Source organism: Dichotomopilus funicola (assembly GCF_033296635.1).
Source record: "Dichotomopilus funicola strain CBS 141.50 unplaced genomic scaffold C8A04scaffold_3, whole genome shotgun sequence".
Lineage (NCBI taxonomy): Eukaryota > Fungi > Ascomycota > Sordariomycetes > Sordariales > Chaetomiaceae > Dichotomopilus > Dichotomopilus funicola.
In genome coordinates this window covers 1142425-1153734 of record NW_026944024.1, presented here as the reverse complement: position 1 = coordinate 1153734, position 11310 = coordinate 1142425, and the positions used below count along the sequence as shown (strand labels likewise).

Here is an 11310-nt window from a genome sequence, read left to right as displayed (position 1 = left end):
GCACACTCTGCTGCTGCTTACTCTGGTCGGTGCCCATTAGACCCACGCCCCTCCACGAGGGACAGCCCACTCCTTCTGTCCCCCACCCCTCTCATACATACAGTACACCACAGCACTCATCATCCATCGCCTCCGAGCTTATACCATCCTCCGCCGCCCCCATACTTACTGACCCAACGGTTCTCCAGACGGATCCCCGCGTTTGTGCTCATTCACGACGCAAAGAAGAAGACAACAAACAACAAGCCGCCTCACTCCCCTGCTACCTCAGTCAGGGCACTTGCACCATGATGTCCACGTTAGGGCAAGGCGACTTCGAGCTGGTGGTACGACAGCAGCCGAAGTATGCATGCGTCGCCATTGGGAAGGGGAAAGGTAACGACCGTTAGGCAGTCATGAATACATCCTAGTGCGGTGCAGACGCGGCTAACACGAGCACAGAGCGGAAACCGATCGACCCGCCACCCATTGTGCAGCTCGCGGTCAACACCCGAAAAGACCCCGCGCGTACCTTCCTCCAGAACCCGTACCTCATTCTCACTGCCCGGCTGATCCGGAAGGGAGACGAGGACCAGGAGGAGCCGACAGGCCCCAAGGAGAGCGATCTGACGGGCACGCTGGTGTCATCGCTGTATAGCCTCAAGGACACGGACAACACCCAAGGCGGCTTCTTTGTATTTGGCGACCTGTCGGTGCGGAGGGTGGGCACATACCGCCTGGCGTTTATTCTGTACGAGCTGAGGCTGGCGGAGAAGGAGTGCTGGCTGCTGTCGCGCACCGTTTCAGACCCGTTTGTGGTTTACGCGACCAAGACATTTCCCGGGCTCGCCGAATCGACATTTTTGACGCGCTCCTTCAGTGACCAGGGCGTGCGGCTGCGGCTGCGCAAGGACTCGCGGACGGTCTCGACGAAGAAACGCACCATCAGCCAGACCGAGTCGATCCGCGCGGCGCAGGGCGCGGGGATACACGGGTATCTTCCGCACGACGGGGGCGGCCACGATCTTGGGCACAACGGACACAACGGGCACGCCCAAGCCCAGTCTCCGCATCATCTTCGCCGTCTCAGCTCCCTTCACGACCCGTCCCCGATCGACCGTTCCCGCAGTTACTACTCAGAGTCTCCGCAAATGCGCGCTGGTGAGTACGCTTCTGCCGCGTATGGGTATGCTGCGTACGATGATCAAAAACCGCACAAACGCGCACGTCTGGACGGATCATCTCCCGATAGCCCGCATCCTTCACTCGGCGGGGGCGCCTACGACGACGGCTACCATCACTCGTATGCCTCGCACCACCACCACGCGCACCACCCACACCCACATGGGCCTCACCACGCTGCCGGCCCACGCACCGTCCCCGACAACACCTCTGCCCTCGGCTCCATCTACCCCTTGGCCGGGGGGATCTCTACCACACCAACGACAGCAACAGCCACGTCCACCCCCACCAGCGCAACTTACCCGCTTCTACCGCCACAGCCGCAACCACCGGGCGTCCTCGGCCACGGCGGAGGTGGGCCAACATCCGTGACCAGTCTGCCTATGCCCCTGACCTCCACCACCACGGCGTCCTCTACCGCAGCGGGGCTGTACGCGTCGATTCCACGGTTAGATACGAGCCACGGGCATCTGCAGGGGAACCCGCATTCGCCTACCGTTGGGGGGGTCACGAGCGCGGGCGGTGTTGGTAGCGTGGGCGGTAGCAGTAGAAGGAGTCCCACTAGTGCAGGTGGGTATATCCCGTCGTCATCGCCATACCATGGTGGTAGTGCCGCGGCCGCCGCGGCTGCGGCGATGTTTGCCGCGGGGGTGTCCTCTTCACCTACCTCGTATCATGGGGGTGTTTCGATGCATGGCGGTGGAGGTGGTGGCGGTGGTGGCGGTGGGTATGGACATGCACATGGTGCTCATGGGGTCGGTCATCATGGTGGGCATGGGGGCCATGCAGGAGCGGGGTTGGGGTTGGGGGTTGTAGGGCTGGATTTGGAGGAGAGGTCGTAGGTGTCGTGGCTGGTGTTTTCGGCCGGTGTCTCGAGGATGGGGCGAATAAAAAGGTTGGGGGGGTTCTATAAGAGTTGGGAGGGTGGAATCTCGCTGCAGGGTTGAGAGAGGAGACGTCGTGTTTCTTCTGTGGATTGTGGTGTAATGTGTTTCTGTACGTGGCGGTGTGGCTTGATATGGAAGACTGATTTGGACCTGGAAGGAGAAAGAGGTAGGAATAAGGGAGGATTTGTGATTCCCAGTGTGGCTTCGGTGATCATCAGGATGGGTACAGATGCTGGTTTTTGCTGCTTATGGGCACGGTTACCGGTGCGGTTGCGTGTGATATTATGGGCCGGTCAACTTTGCTTGTCTGCGCAGACGAAACAAATTCCCCTCTTTTTTTTTTTTTTTTTTTTTTTTTTTTGGTATTTGCTTTGTCTATTTTACCAGATATCCCTTTTTCTTTTTTGGCTTTTGTCTTTTCCGAGCTAGTTACTGGTCCGCGGACTTGGGTTGTGATATCTCGGTACTGGGGCGGAACACTGTACAGCTGCAGGGGCAAGTAAGTGGAGGAGGTAGGATATAGAGTGTACTCACTCGCAGTGATATTCAGCCCCCTTGGATTTTGTTGGGTTATCTTTTGCTATGTCTTGTCTTGTTTTGTTACGGGTTGGACTGGGCCTGGGCAGACTGGACAGACTGGACAGATTGGATAGGACATACTACCGGGCGGGAGGGACGGGACTGGGACGGACTGGATTTCGACAGGACGGGTTTGGACCAGGTTGGAACTGATCAACAAATTGGGATGGACGGGACGGATTGTGCAAATAGGTGGTGTGGCTATTTGTCTTTTTTGCGTTGGTGTACGCTGTTGTGGTTGCTGTTGCTGTTGCGGTTGGGATTGGTATTACTACTTCCCCTGCTTCGGCTGCTGGACGTCTAGCTAGCTAGCTCCCTACTACCTACCTACCTACCTACCATATTCTTATTCTTATTCTTATTGTTAGTAATAAGCATGAGTCTGGGCTTGTTATTGATGTGTGCAAAGGTGTATAGTCCCAATGGGGAGAGGTTCTGGATAGCACGAGCTTGTTGTCGTTGGGCGAAGCGAGGGGCCCCGTTGTTTTGCCTAGGTAACTTGGTCTCACTCCCTCCTGCCCATGGCGACTCCCATGGTGTCACCAACTTTGAGACTAACAGATCCAACCACCACCCACCGAGTGGTAGTCCCGCTGCCCACTTCCAACCCCCGAAACACGAAAAGTCACCAAACAAATGTTTCTAGACCGGGCGGCAGGTGATGATGTGTTGAGGCAGAGGGGGTCCCACTATGAACCGCCTGTCCCAGTCAGTCAGTCGTCTGGATCACTCTCTCAAACTTCACTGCTAGCAGGCAGGTAGGCGGGCAGGCAGGCAAATACGGGACCAACAGGTTCTCGTTCCCCGCTCGCTCGCTCGCTCGCCCTCCCTCAACGGACTTCCCTTCCCAGACCTACCTACGCTAACGTTGGCCTATCTATCCTATCCTATCCTATCCACTCGGGACACAACAAACGAAACTAAACCGACCCGGACCGGGATCCAGTTCCGGCTGGGAAGCGGCGGCGGGGTGGATGGATGGATGGATGGATGGATGGATGGGATGTGATATGCCGTGCGTGTAGTGCGGGTACAGGTACAGTACAGTACAGAGTACCATCCATCCATCCATCTCTCCAGCATGTTTCCGGGTTTACGCAGTGTCCATTCCCTCACCCAACCGACAGATCTCATCATCACATCTTACCTAGCCTAACACCAGGACGTGACGGGGAGAAGGGGGGGGGGTTACAAACGATCAAACGACCTGAGAGACGATGAGCACGGTTTTAGCTGGGACGGTTTGATGCATCGGTGGTGGAGGAGGTTAGGCGGTCTAATTCGTGGGGTGTGGATGGAGTATTCGTATGGTGGCTTCACTAGTATGCTGAATGTCTCGGAATGGTGATGGGGAAATGTCTCGGGAGGAAGGGAGTGATTCGGGAGGGTCTTGGCATGTGTGTGTTCGTTCGTTTGGTCTGGTCTCGTCTAGTCTAGACAGCGATATTGGGAACTGGGAATTTGGAGGTTTGGTGAACTTTTGGTATCTCGGTAGATGTTTAGCTTGGAGGGAAAGGGGGTGTGAAGGCTGATGATATCCCGTCCCGAACAACCCCTCCCGTTTTGTTTTACTTTTCTTCTCTTCATCGGTAAACAAACCCTCTAAGACCCCCACTGCGCCCTCAACGCCTCATACGCCCCCTTCCCAACCGGCAACACACTCCCATGTCTCAGATCGCTGGGAAACGCCCCGCGCTCACTGTCTGTCCACGCGTTAACATCATTCCGCCCCGGGTCTGTGCTCTCAAACGGCCGGTATCCATCCCCGCCGTAAAAGTCCAATAGCAAATGCGCCTTGCCGGGCTCGGTATTATCCCAGCAGGCCGCGGGGCCTTCGACGTTGGACTGGATGATGGCTGAGTCGCCGCCGGGACGGGTCCAGGTGCCGAAGAGGCCCGTGGAGGAGACCTCGACGAAGACGGTTTTGAGAGTTTCGTCTTTCATGAAGCGGAGGAAGGAGGAGGTGGTGGTGTTGGAGGTGTCGTCGTCGTCGGGGACTGGGAGGATGGTGAGGTCGATGATGTCGGTGGGGGATTTGTCGATGAGGGTTTGTGGGGTGGTGAAGGTGGTGAAGTCGGCCGTGTAGGCGTAGCGGATGCGGGTGTTGGAGGGGGAGCCGGTGTGGTTGGGGTCTGAGGTTAGGTACTGTGGTGATGGTGAGTTGTGCGGTTCTAGGGAGTAGAGTAGAATTATGGGCTCTTACAAATTTGGATGCCCAGTAGACCAGGTATTGACCTTGCTCAGGATCCCAGATCGCCTCCGGAGCCCAGACCATGCCGGCCGTCTCGTCTTCCACAACCACAAGCCGCTCTTGTTCCCAGTTGATCAGGTCGGTGCTCTCCCACACATAGATCCCCCGCGATCCAGTCCGCTGTGCCGCGTCCCACGAGGTCTACCGCGTGTCAGGTGCCGTTCGAACGTAACGATATCCCCTCCAGCAATGATGATTAACCCACCTTCCCAATATCCAAATCGGTGCCAATAATGTACCACTTCTTGCCCGCCTCCTCTCCACCCGCAGGGATAATAGTAGGGTCTCGAACACCCCCAGTCCCTTTTGTCGGTCGGATAATCGGCGAGCCACCATTCAATGCGTTGAAAGCCAGCGGGTCGTTACCCTCGCTGAGGTAGAAGTAGACATAGGGATCGGCCCCGAGAAAGAACACGCCTAGATACCCGGCCAGGTCGGAGTCAGCACGGCGGGCCACTCCGCCGAGATTTGGGACGTCGATTGCGAATGCAAGGGCAAGGGAGAGCCATGATGCGAGGAGAACCGTGAAGGCGGGAATCATCTTCGAGTTTATTAGCCGCATCGTGAGGATACTGTATCGGCCCGGCCCGGCTCAACGTTGACACGTGAACCCAGTTGTTGGGAAGAAACAAATCGCGGATGCGTCCATCCCCGCATCAAGGAGATCGATATGGTTATATTGCTCTTGTCCATCTCAAGGTAGTATCCAACCTCGCAACTCGCGTTCGTTCAACATGATTCCCCGCAGGTCGTTCAAGGATCGTTCCATTTAGCCTCAAACAGCCCGGAGCGATTGTGCCCATCGCTGGCTAAAATGTCGACATTTTAAGTCAGCACATTGGAGAAATTCCCTGAAAAAAAGCTCTCGAGGGTCACTAGGTTCAAGTAGAGGAAGCTACCTCTTAATAACCCCGCTACGGCCCGTTGATGCTCGAGGATGGTGTGTTCGACCCAAACTCGCTCGGTCTTGGCGAGCGGGAATGGCGGCGGATTTGTGGAATAATTGTGTCTTGAACGGGGGAATGTAACTTCCAGAGCAGAGAGATCCGAGGTCCGTGTTGGGTGTTATTGCGGGGACCCGGCAGTTTATGCGGGAGTGGTGATGATCAACCTCTCAACCTAGAGACGAGTCACTACCGAGGACTGCGTTACCAAACTCAGTCACCCCCCAATTCAACATCCAGAGTCGAATGGTTGTCCGTCGTGGACATCAGTCTAATCTCACCACCACCATGCCCTCGAGCATTACTGAGCGCCGCCTGGAAGGCCTGTAAACGGGTCTCAAACGCCCAATCCGATACTCCAGACATTTGCGAGTCACCAAGCACAGCGCAGCTCGATTCTCCATTGCCTGCAGCGTTTTGCGACAGTCCCTCTTCGGCTCTAGCAACCTGGGAGTCAAGTCCGGGACTACCAGCTGCTTGAGGCGGAATGTTAGAGTCCAGAACAGAGAGCGGCACCTCGTACACTTTTGGTCTGTACTCGACGATAGAGGAAAGCTGAGAGGCCGTAGCGGACGAAATTGTGATTTGGCTTTCGGCATTTAGAAGGATAACGTCGGCGGAGTGTCTGTACCGCTCTTTCATGTACTCATCATGCCGGAATGTATCGCCTGAACAACACTCGGAGAAAAGACTCTCGATTGTGATTCCTTGATCCCCAGTGTTAGCTTCGTTACCTCGTCCATCCAACCCTCCTTAGAGCTAGAGATAGACACACCTTCTCGTATCCACCGAGGCTCGTCAACGGTACACGGCCAAACATCCCTCGGCTTAAAAGTCTCGGCAAAGTGGCGGAGCTCAGGGTACGACGAGTGGCGAGAATACGGGAATGTGACAACGCTGGGGAGATCCTCTCTCAGGCTTTCCGTCGGTGCTCCTTGACCACGCGTACGGAGCTTCTCGACAATGGACCGAAGGCCGCTCGCCAGGTCCGCTTTGTTGTTCTCTCCAAATGCATTTCTCTCCATGTCAAGCGGAATGTTTCGGCCATTCGCAATGACACTGTGGAGGAACTGGCCCAGTGACTCCCTCATGTCGTCAGATATCCCATCAATATTACCAAGCCTGTGATTATGTTAGTGTCTATCCGCACACTACGAGGTTCGTAGTACACTTACGCATTCATAATCGACGTAACATCGTCCGGGGAAAGATGGTCCAGTTCCGCTTCCCTCTCTAAATCATCTGCCCCTCCCCCTACCCCCACCTCAGCGACATCATGGCCGTCTGGAAGATGGGTGATAATGGGGCGGATCCATACAACTGGGGAGTTCTTTATGGTAGTGCAGTAAGCCCCCTTCTCGCAGCTGTGGAGCCGGACGGATTCGTCCCGGGTGAGGCAACCGGAGTGGTGAGCGTTGCCACACATAAATCCCACCAAGCCGGGCGCTTCAGGGGCGAGGTGGTTAAGGGGTGCGGACTTGTCGTCAAAATGGGTAGTTACAAGGGACCGAAATATCGACATTTTGTATTCGTCGACGTGGATCTATAAATTCTAGGTTAAATCACAACAGCCACCACTGATAGAGGGCGCGCACCTTGGATTTCAGAAACCTAGTGAGTGCCAACAAAACGTCTTCGTACCTAAAACCACGCGTTAGGATATGTAGCACCGCTAGATTTATTGAAGAACTCGTACCCATATGTCCAAGCCTGGAAATGAAACACCGTGTCGTCGGGATACCTAGACACTTTCCGAAGCAACTCGCTGATACCCTCCGCCTTAGTCGGAAAGGCGACATTCTCAGTGAACGATGTATCAAGGTAGATCGTGTCCAGTGTCTTCAGGCCAGACGAATACTCGATGAGATGCGGCGATCTCGCGATGGCATTGACGAACCACGGCTCACTTCTCATGTCCCCTGTATACAGGACGGCTTTCCCCCGACCCTCGAATACTTCCCAGAAACTGTTAACAAACGCGGGAAATAGCTTGTGACTTGGATGACGGCTGCTCACAGAACATGACGGCGCCTGGGCAATGGTTGGCGTCAAAGAGCGTGACCTGGAGATGGTTCCCAGGTTCAAGTTCGAGAACGGTGGGGGTAGCTAGGGGTATGGATTTCTGCGAGGGTGAGCCTTGGCCTCAGTAAATACTAAGCGCGAAAGGTTTGCCTACCAGGAGATTGCGAAGATGCCGATATCTTTGAACCCGAGCCTCTAAGATACCGGTAGCATAGTTGATCCGACATGGATATCTCTCAAGCCGCAGGAGCATTTGCTTCGTAGCAGCAGAGCAATAAACACTTTGGGGGCGTGTTAGAAGCTCCTGCCAATATCCTTTCACATAGGGGTAAGACCTACAATGGGGATCGCAAGCTCTCTAGCCCGGCAAGATGATCGCTATGAATGTGGCTCAGGAAACATGCCAAAGGGGGACGGAGATCAGGATGAGAACGGAAAAAGTCAACTGTTGAAGAGTTAACCCCTGAGATCAAGTTTCCTCTTCCTCTGCCCTACCATTTCCCACCAAACACGGAGCGAGGACACTTCGTACCTCTGATATCGGGAAACTCGGCCACAAGGCCATTAAAGGTAGACATTGTTTCTCCAATTAGTCTTTTGAATGAAGATGTTGAAGGGAAAAAGTTGTAGACTAACAGAGGAAGGCGCTCCCCGGAATAGGCAGCAGGTGACCCACAGGAAGTGTTTCGGTAAAACATGACTGAACAAGTTTCACAGCCTCATCTCAACGACCTGAACGACGACCATGGGGAATCCCTTGCTCTCTTTTATAAATTTCAGTCACATTGCCAGTAACACTTGGAAAATAGCCTCTTCCAGACAGTCCTTTCCCCCCCCAAAAGATCCTTAGGCGTCCCTTTTCCGCAGTGATTGCAGAACTATTTCTCTAGAATTATTCCGCTCCGAGTTTTAGTTCATCTTCATTCTAAGTGAAACGATGTCCCCGACTCAACACCGGACTTGTCAACAGAAAGGTGAATATCAACAACTTGGGAAATCATCGTGACTGATCGACAATCGCCAGCAAAAGACAAGGTGGTTAGAGGGCCTAGGCGTGGCGGTCCAGGCGCCCGGTCTTCGACGTCAGGGGCCCATAGCCCCACAAAATAGGGCCTCTGCACCGTTCTCCCCCTGCATATTGTCCCCAACTCTCACCTCCATCCTTAGTCAGTTACGACAGCCCTGCATGTCAGCTCGAGCTCTGGTTTCAAGTAGGTATCTCACCCGCCAGTTCTGACAAGCCCCTGGAAAAACAAATCGTCATGTTTCCGCCGACCCAACTCCATTCCGAAGGTTGCTGGCCGCCCTAAGGCATTGGCATTGAAAGACGAGACACGCCAGCAGATCAGACGACGGGACTCGACGCCTCCCGATCGAATCCGAGAACTACACCCCGCCGTAGAGACTGAAGATGGCCACCGGGATTAGCGCGCAGCTTCTTGAGTCGCTGACTCTGGGGCGGATTGTTGCAGCTGTTGTCGTCCTCACCATCAGCTCTTTCATCGTCGACTTCACATGGAAACCGCGCTATGCCGACTCCCTTCCGCGGGCTGGGTGTGGCCGTGGCTTGTTGGGGACGCTCCAGAACTGGTTCTTCTTTGTGACGCGGTACAACGACTGGGTAGCCGAAGGCTACAAGAAGGTGTGTTAATCGCCCACAATTCCATTATGGCGTATCTCTATAAGAAGCGCTCAAGCTGACCTCGACCCGTCCCCAGTACTCCAAAGACCAGCGCGCCTTCGTCGTCCCGTCCGCACCAAGCCGCCCGCACGAGATCGTTGTCCCTCGATCCCAGACAGCATGGATGCTGGAGCTTCCTGACCGCGTCCTGTCGGCCAAGGAAGCGCACCAGGATGTCCTGCGCAACGACTACCAATTCTTGGGTATCGACGACCATTTTCCTATCCAGACGATCCATAAACATCTGGCGCGCAATATCACCGGTCTCATTCCCGGCGTCCAAGAGGAAGTCCACGGCGCGCTGGACGCCGTTCTAGGGAAGGACACGGAGAATTGGAAGTCGCTGAACTTGTGGGAGGTTTGGCTGGGCATCGTCCCGCGGGTCACCAGCCGGATTATCGTTGGCGCGCCGTTGTGTCGCAACCAGGAGTTCCTCAGCGCCCAGGTCGCCTTTGCCGACGACGTGGTTCGCAACAGCATCCTGTTGGACCTGTTCCCGCGCGTCCTCCAGCCCCTTATCGGCCCACTTCTAGTCCTCGCGAATCGATGGCACTGGCGCAAGACTCACCTCCTTGCCGAACCCCTGATCACGCAGCGCATCCACGACATGACCAGCAACGACCCGGCGCACAAAGACTGGCGACCGCCAGAGGACATGATCACCTGGCTGATCCGCCAGGCCCAAACAGAGGGGTTCGCCAACCAGCTCACCGCAGACCTCCTCTCCAAGAGCATCCTCTCCGTCGAATTCGCCGCCATCCACACCACCGTCCTAACCGGTTTCAACCTCTTCCTCGACCTCCTCTCCTCCGACCCATCCCTCAACTACCTCGATACCATCCGCGGAGAAACCGCCCGTGTGTTCGCCGAAGAAAACGGCGCCTGGTCAAAACAAAGCCTCGCCCGTCTCACCCGCACCGACAGCGCCATCAAAGAGAGCATGCGCATCAGCCCTATCGCCCGCTCGCTCACGCACCGCAAGGTGGTGGCGCCCGAGGGCGTGACCAACCCGGCTGAGGGCTGGCACGCGCCCTACGGGGCATCGCTGATGCTGGATCTGGGCGGGACACACACCGATCCGACACTGTATGAGGAACCGGAGCGGTACGATGCGTGGCGCTTTTCGCGGGAGAAGGAAAGGTATGAGGCGCGGTCGGCAGCAACAACAGCAGCAGCAGCAGGTGAAAAGGGGGCGGATCGTGAGGAAGGGTTGCGGATTAAACGACTTGGTATGGTCACGACCAGCCCGGAGTACCTGCCTTTTAGCCATGGTCGGCACGCATGGTGAGTTACCTATCCCCGCTAGTATTACGAGGCTCTTGAGTTCGGGTGTGATACGAAATAGTGGCGTGTGTGCTAATTATTAACTAACCATTCGCGAAATTGACAGCCCCGGACGGTTTTTCGTAGCACACGAGCTCAAGATGATTCTGGCGTATTTCCTGCAGAACTATGAGGTCAAGCCGCTGGCGGAGAAGCCCAAGTCGATGTGGCTGGGGGTGAATGCTATACCGCCGGTGCAGACGAAGATTGAGATTCGGAGGCGGAAGGGGACTGTGTGATGTATGTCTATGTGCTTTGTAAGAATCCAATTCTTTTACGCTTAGTGCAGGTACTGCTTGCGTGAGTCCTTCACAATATCTTTTTCGAGCTTTGCCTGTGACACCGAGCGAACGGCGTCCAGGCGTCTGGGACTAATGTCCTGAGATCGCCGCAAATCATGAAGGGTTCGAGTCATACCATTAGACCCCGCTAGCTGCTGGCTCGTGAGTAGGGAATTAAAGA

At 55.4% G+C, this 11310-nt stretch overlaps 4 protein-coding genes across 4 annotated transcripts; 2 read left to right on the top strand and 2 right to left on the bottom strand.

Moving 5' to 3' along the window:
* Positions 1 to 290: 290 nt before the first annotated feature.
* Positions 291 to 2003, top strand: C8A04DRAFT_9049 (velvet factor-domain-containing protein; the record flags this gene model as incomplete). The annotated part of the gene is made up of 3 exons (XM_062785334.1): positions 291 to 353; positions 411 to 1438; positions 1538 to 2003. The coding sequence occupies 3 exons, from the start codon at positions 291 to 293 to the stop codon at positions 2001 to 2003; spliced, it is 1557 nt and encodes a 518-aa protein (XP_062640957.1).
* Positions 2004 to 4229: 2226 nt separating this feature from the next.
* On the bottom strand, positions 4230 to 5440 carry C8A04DRAFT_9105 (glycoside hydrolase; the record flags this gene model as incomplete). Its single annotated transcript, XM_062785357.1, has 3 exons — positions 4230 to 4772; positions 4831 to 5019; positions 5084 to 5440. The coding sequence occupies 3 exons, from the start codon at positions 5438 to 5440 to the stop codon at positions 4230 to 4232; spliced, it is 1089 nt and encodes a 362-aa protein (XP_062640956.1).
* A 595-nt stretch (positions 5441 to 6035) lies between these two features.
* On the bottom strand, positions 6036 to 8422 carry C8A04DRAFT_34278 (protein artemis; the record flags this gene model as incomplete). The annotated part of the gene is made up of 9 exons (XM_062782777.1): positions 6036 to 6529; positions 6571 to 6944; positions 6998 to 7365; positions 7418 to 7463; positions 7519 to 7777; positions 7839 to 7944; positions 7999 to 8125; positions 8184 to 8307; positions 8377 to 8422. The coding sequence occupies 9 exons, from the start codon at positions 8420 to 8422 to the stop codon at positions 6036 to 6038; spliced, it is 1944 nt and encodes a 647-aa protein (XP_062640955.1).
* Positions 8423 to 9255: 833 nt separating this feature from the next.
* C8A04DRAFT_24842 (cytochrome P450) lies at positions 9256 to 11087 on the top strand (the record flags this gene model as incomplete). Its single annotated transcript, XM_062779321.1, has 3 exons — positions 9256 to 9486; positions 9563 to 10809; positions 10916 to 11087. The coding sequence occupies 3 exons, from the start codon at positions 9256 to 9258 to the stop codon at positions 11085 to 11087; spliced, it is 1650 nt and encodes a 549-aa protein (XP_062640954.1).
* Positions 11088 to 11310: the final 223 nt, after the last annotated feature.